Raw genomic sequence first — 6,781 nt, 5'->3', positions numbered from 1 at the left:
TCTCTCTCTCTCTTTTTATTTTTTAGGTGTGGTGCGGGATGTTTTTATTTTTTGTTTTTCTCTCTCTCTTTTAACATCTTTTATATTGTAACCAAATTCCACTTAAGAAATGCATCCATGTTTTATTATAATCACACACATGGTTCTACGTAGTTGCATGGAAAGACACCTTGTTCACCATTTAATATGCCATCCCACCATCCATTTTCGTTTTTCTGCAACACATAGATAACAGCATTCTCATTAAATGTCAATTCATCTGGTTCGTTGGCAGTGTAATCATATACGGCAATCACTGAAATAGACAGAAGGCAACTGATATTAGAAGTGCCAGGACCAATTTTCTAAGCAAACACGTATCTTGTCAATAAGAAGATAACATTAGAATCTAGAACTTAGACATAATGAAAATGAGACATATTGAAAATGAGACTCTGTTGAGTCTCTCAATCTGCTAAAAATATAAGCCAAACATCCCCCAAATTATATGCACTGCTGTTTTGAAATGGTGAGAACACATTATATATGAGGAAATCAAAAATTATTTGCATTCTTGCCAAATCTTTCCCAAGTTAAATGCACTGCCTTTAATGGTCACATACTAAAAGGTGGTACTCTTGTAGTTACATAACCAAAGTTTCACCTTGATTTCCCCAGTTGTTTTATTTCTTGTGTTTCAGGTTAAACATGGCCACTTCACTAGCTGTGTGCACCAAGGAAAAACAGAGATCAGTGATCTGATTTTTCTGGTCTGAAGGTGTTTCAAGGGTTAAAACTCATTACAGGCTTTCTGTACAATATGGGGAGAGTGTTCTCTGCAAAATAGCCATTGTTCTACAAACAAAATTATCCACAACAAGCTTTGCTTCTGTAAAATCTGTGCAAGATGGGTGCCAAGAGAATATATCCAAAAGGCAGAGTATGGAATGGAAAGACCCAGAATCTCCAATGTAAAAGAAATTCAGGACTCAACCTTCTGTAGAAAAAGTAATACTAACTGTTTTGGGGGATGCAAAAAGGCTTACACTGGAGCATTACATGAAAAACGGGTCTATAGTCATGAGTGTAGGTTACAGTGAAATGCTGACCAACAAACTGAAACCAGCAAGTCACACCAAATGCCAAGATCTATTGTCAAATCAAGTATTATTGTGGTATGACAATACACATCCACATACGGCCACTCACAAAGTGGAAGCCATTGAAAAGTTGGGTTTTGAGTTGCTGGAATACCCTGCATACAATCCAGATCTCACTCCTTCCAACAAGCATCTCTTTGAACCACTCATACATCTTTTGCCAGGTCATCAATTTGCTACAGACAAAGACTCACAGGAAGTGGTGCATAGATAGCTGCACGACAGACAGACAGACAAACAGACAGGCAAACAGACAAGCAGGCAGGCAGATAGCTAGTTAGATAGAATTAAAAAGACAGTAGTGTATAATTACACTTGAAATCCCACCAGAAAATCTCTGTTATATGTACAATGAATTTAGACTGACCCTTTTCTATGTAATTTTCTGGTTCCTGGGTTTTCATCATGTACATGCCTGTGGTCTGGTACAACCCTTGGTTTTCATACGACTGTGATGTAGTTTCTGGAAGATCTGATACTGATGGGTATAGTGGACTGGGTGGTGGGTAGGCTAAGTCCTCTGCTTGTGGGTTTTGTAACTGTGATGGCTGTAGTGATGGTAAAGGTGGTGGTGGCAAGGTATCATCAAAGTCATTGTCTTCTTCAGTAGCAATTGGAGCTTGAGTCCAAAGTGCAGCTAGAGAAGGTGGTGGTGGGGGATTTTCAGTTGGAGCAGTGTGTCGTACTGATGGTTGCCAGTTGGCTTCCAGTGATAAATTTGACATTCTGTTCACCTGCCTGTCTGTAAAAAGAAATAGGAATGAGTTTATTTTTGCTTTTAAATAAAAACATTGACAATCAATTCATTGATTACAAATTTGACAATTTACTTCAAAGATGACAATTAATTTTGGAGTTTCATAATTAATTTTGATATTGACAGTTTTGAAGTTGACAATTATTCATGAAGTTGACAACAGACCTTGAAGTTGATAATTAATTCTGAAATTGACGATTTTGAAGTTTGACAAAATGACTAGGTCTAAGATTGCATCTTTACAAGACTAAAGCAAGACCAAGAACAGAATATTACTCCCACATCTACCAAGAATGGAATATTGTTCCCACATCTACCAAGAATAGAATATAACTCCCACATCTGTCAAGAATGGAATACTGTTTCCACATCCACAAAGAGTAGAATTTTGTTCTCACATCTACTAACAATGAACTATCATTCCCACTTCTACCAACAATAAACTTATTGTTCCCACATCTACAAAGTACAGAATATTACTCCTATATTTACTAAGAATAGAATATTGTTCCCACATCTACTAAAAATAGATTACACCTACACCTACAAACAATGAAATATTGTTCCCACATCTACTAACAATAGAATATTGTTCCTACATCTACCAAGAATTGAATATTGCTCCCACCTCTATCAAGAATAGAATATTGTTCCCACATTTACCAAGAATGGAATATTGCTCCCATACCTATCAACAATGAACTGTTGTTTCCACATTTACTAAGAAATAGAATATTGTTCCCACATTTACCAAGAATGGAATTTTGCTCCCACATCCAAGTGATACTGATACTATACACAAATACCCTAAACCACATCTAGTAATTATATATATATACACACACAAACACACACACATACACACATACATATGTGTGTGTCTTTGTGTCTGAGGATGTACCCTGCTTGACAACTAGTGTTATTGTGTTTATGTTCCCATAACTTAGCAGTTCAGCAAAAGAGATCAATAGAATAAGTATCAGGCTTAAAAAGAACAAAAAACAAGTACTGGAGTCAATTCATTTAACTATAAATTCTTCAAGGCATGGAGCTGTCTAATGATAGAAACAAGTAAACAGTAAAAGATAGCATTAACATTTTACCCATACACCCTTCTGTTGCCTATTGTTTTGTGCATGCGTCCATGCTTTAGTCTTTTGTCCATTTCCTACTCTCACATTTCACCACCATCTATTCTCCTAACTACTGCACTTATTCTGTACCATCTGGGTTGGTAGGAGTTGTTTTGTCACATCCATTTTGGCACCAACTATTTGGCATCACTATTTTGATGCTGACTTATCTAGCATGTATAAATCACAGTATGTGTGTGTATATTGATTAACGCATACATTTCCACAATTCTCAACCGATTTTCACCAAACTTTACACACGCATTACTTATGTCCCAAGGATGGTTATGCATTAGAACAACTATATCTTGTAGTCATTATCCATAATCTACTCCCAAAACACTTCAGTAGCTCTACTTTGCATCGCTTGTAAACTTATATGTTCTATGATCATTAAAGTGCAACGACCTCCACAATAATCAGCCTTCAATTTGATTTTCCATTCCTAACTTAATCAGAAACTTAGATTGGCATGCTACACACAAACCTCCTTGGTAGTTCAATTATTTGGTGAAAAAATACTACAATAGCAACTTAAACCGTCCATAGGACAGGTGCATTTACTAGTTTGATATAAGACATTTATGCAAGTGAGCATATTTCTCTTTATATGTACAAGGAGATGGAAAATGTTTATACCAATAATGTTCAATTTATAAATTATGTCTTTCTCTCTCTTCTCACCCTCTCTCTCTCTCTCTCTCTCTCTCTCTCTCTCTCGCTCTCTCTCTCTCTCTCTCTCTCTCTCTTTCTCTCTGTAAATCTTTCTATCTGTGTATATTTCTGCATGCGCATGTTTCTGCATGTACAGGCATATGTTTGTGTGTGTTTGAATCCAGCATCAAAAAGTAGTGTTAAAAAACAAGCTGAATGTCCAGTTAGCCATGCCAAATCACCAGTGTCCAAACAGTTAGGCATGCCAAATCATCAGCATCCAAACAGCATCCAGCCACCTCATTCCACCTCTGGGCTCACATCTTCATGCACCCCAACCCACCTATACTATTCTGTACCCTTTCATCTTTTCTACTTACCATGCCATGACACTCATATCAGAGATGAAATACTTGATTTCTTTTATCTTTTACTTATTTCAGTCATTAAACTGCAGCCATGTGTTTTCCATGCTGGCATGATTTAGAGAGTTTGACAAGAGTTTACCAGCCAGAGCTGCGCAGGCTCCAGTTGTCCATTTCAGTATGGTTTCTACAGCTGGATGCCCTTCCTAACACCAGTCACTTTACAGAGTGTACTTGGTGCCTTTTTACATTTCACCTGCATGGGCGTTACTACATGGCACCAGTACAAGTACTTGTTACATGCCACCAGCACGAGTGCCTTGTACTTGGCGATGCACAAGTGCTTTTTAATATATATATAAATATCTCTCTTTCTTTCTCTCTCTCTCTCTCTCTCTCTCTCTCCTTTAAGTTATCCTGAATGTTTCTACTGGGCCTATGTCTGGTTGAGACTGAGGAACCTAAAGTAAATAGCAAAAGAAAGATGTGTTATCACACTTTCAAGTGATGGTTATACTGCACTGTATTTGTTCTGTCAGGCCATACTATACTGTATCATAGCATACTGCATCATATTACACTAACTGCACTGTACTGTACTGTAGTCTTCTGTGCTATACTCAATTGTACTCTGCTGTACTGCACTCAAATGTATAACACTATAATACAATCTACTCTAGTCTATATTCTACTATATTCTAGTGTACTGTACATTACCTCACTATACTGTATTTTATACAATACTCTACTGAGCTGTACTCTACTGTCTTGCACTCTACTACATTGTACTATACTCTGCTATCTGCACTCTATTGTACTCTATCCCAATGTACTACAGTGCATTATGCTGTACTCTGTTCAACTACACTGAATGCTGCTGCATTATATTCCACTCCTTGTACTATATCACATTACTATATTGTAATGTACTCTGCTCTATTGCACCCAGTTGTACTTTACTGTACTCTGCTCTATTGCGCCCAGTTGTACTTTACTGTACTCAACTGTATTGTACTCACCATAATCCGGTGCCACTGAATGGCTTCTGTTTTTTCTGAGTAGAGAGTCTGTGAAAATGTCTCTATTGATGTCCACTGAGGCACTGCGTTGGGTGGCGTAAATCAATTTAGACCTTCGAACAGGAGATACAGGGGCAACAGGGGGTGCTATGGATTTGTAAATGGATGGCTGTGAAGAACTGGAATTAAGTAAAGGTTGACCAGTCACCCTGTATTGAGAATAGACACCTGAATGGCTGATGGTTGCATAACCTGAAGGTTGGGATTTGGAACTGCGACCCTTCAGGCTTGAGTTTCGATTCAGGCCTCGAGCATACGTATGAATACTGATTGTGGGACCGTACTGTGTTTCTATCTGTAGGAGGAATACAAAAAAAAAATGAGTTAACATAAGGGAAAAAGTATGGAATACTGGCAGTAGAGTATAGATAATAGAATGGAATTAGTCAAAACCAACTAATTGAAACTGAAATTTCCACATGTAGACAGACATATAAACAGATATGACTCTGATGAAGTAGCATTAATTCACTAGATCATTCAATTTTTTTTCAACCAATGAATGGGCCAATCGAGTAAACCAATCAATTACAAACCTATATTGACTCCTTGAAACAGCTGTAAGTCAAACCGAGGTCGACTTTGCCTTTTATCCTTTCAGGGTCCATAAAATGAGCACCGGGATCAATGTAATTGACTTGTCCCCTTCCTAAAAATTGCTGGTCTTGTGCCAGAATTTGAAGCCAGTATTAGAAGTGAGTAATAATGGCTTCCGGCAGGAATTTTACCAAATACCTATTGCTGCCATTTAGATTCCATGGAATTTCCAGTCACCTTTCTCCTAAATTAGGTAGAAATATCTAACAAGTAAACTGAACATACACAAATGCCCTGCATGCATATATCTACATACAGATATATACACATGCACATGCAGACATACATGCACAACATACACACAAACAAACACACAGTTATACACAGACACACACATACATTTTCACAAAGACACACACACATAGTTATACCCATATACACAATCTGCTCATCTATTTCATTTGCCAGCAATTCAGCATCTGTATTATGTATATCTTAGTCTGAGTTGCTCAAGCCTTTTCAGGCACTCCCCACCACCTTTTTCTTTCTCTCCCTCACTCTCTCCCTCTCTCTCCCTCCTGCTCTCTCCACTATCAGCTGGGCCACTGCCACCTCTTTAGATGCTCTTCCCTGAACAGTTGTGTTCAATAGCCCCATATTCCCATAAATCTGAGATCATCATTTAAGCAGTCTACAACTTAATCAAACTAGCAAACATAGATGCCATATCCCTGTTTTTGTTCAATTACTGAATAGCATCTCTATGTCTCTTCTATTACTCCCTTCTTTTCTATAATCTCACCTCCCACTTCCTTCAATGACTGACCCTCTCTCTTCAGTTCACCCTCCCAGTCATACTACATTAAACAGAGACAATATAAGGTAGAGAACTCTTTAGTTTTGCAGAGAAAGAAAGCAACCTCACTGGTGCCGGTGCTGCAATGAGATGAAGCCAGAACACTGTAAAATAGTTAACCAAAAAGCAGGGACAACACATAATCAACAAGACCCTTTTGTCTGGCTGAAGAGATGAGATGACCACTTTTCAAGTGTAGGTGAAATGATAAAATGGTCCCAATACAGTGTGGAAGAAGAGAGTATATATATATATATATAT

At 37.8% G+C, this 6,781-nt stretch overlaps 1 protein-coding gene across 2 annotated transcripts in view; it reads right to left on the bottom strand.

Annotated features, from left to right (window-relative positions):
• Positions 1 to 6,781, bottom strand: part of LOC106877393 (abl interactor 2) — a 57,569-nt gene continuing 50,788 nt past the window's right edge. For both annotated transcript variants that reach the window (XM_052973895.1, XM_014926289.2), the window contains exons 6-8: positions 5,068 to 5,422; positions 1,507 to 1,881; positions 1 to 295 (exon numbers count right to left, since the gene is read on the bottom strand). In XM_052973895.1, the coding sequence (XP_052829855.1) occupies positions 132 to 295; positions 1,507 to 1,881; positions 5,068 to 5,422 (894 nt within the window). In that variant the 3' untranslated portion in view covers positions 1 to 131. The remainder of the gene's footprint in view (positions 296 to 1,506; positions 1,882 to 5,067; positions 5,423 to 6,781) is intronic.

The sequence above is a fragment of the Octopus bimaculoides genome, chromosome 17 (genome assembly GCF_001194135.2).
Source record: "Octopus bimaculoides isolate UCB-OBI-ISO-001 chromosome 17, ASM119413v2, whole genome shotgun sequence".
NCBI classification, from domain to species: Eukaryota; Metazoa; Mollusca; class Cephalopoda; order Octopoda; family Octopodidae; genus Octopus; species Octopus bimaculoides.
This window is presented reverse-complemented; position numbering and strand designations above follow the sequence as displayed.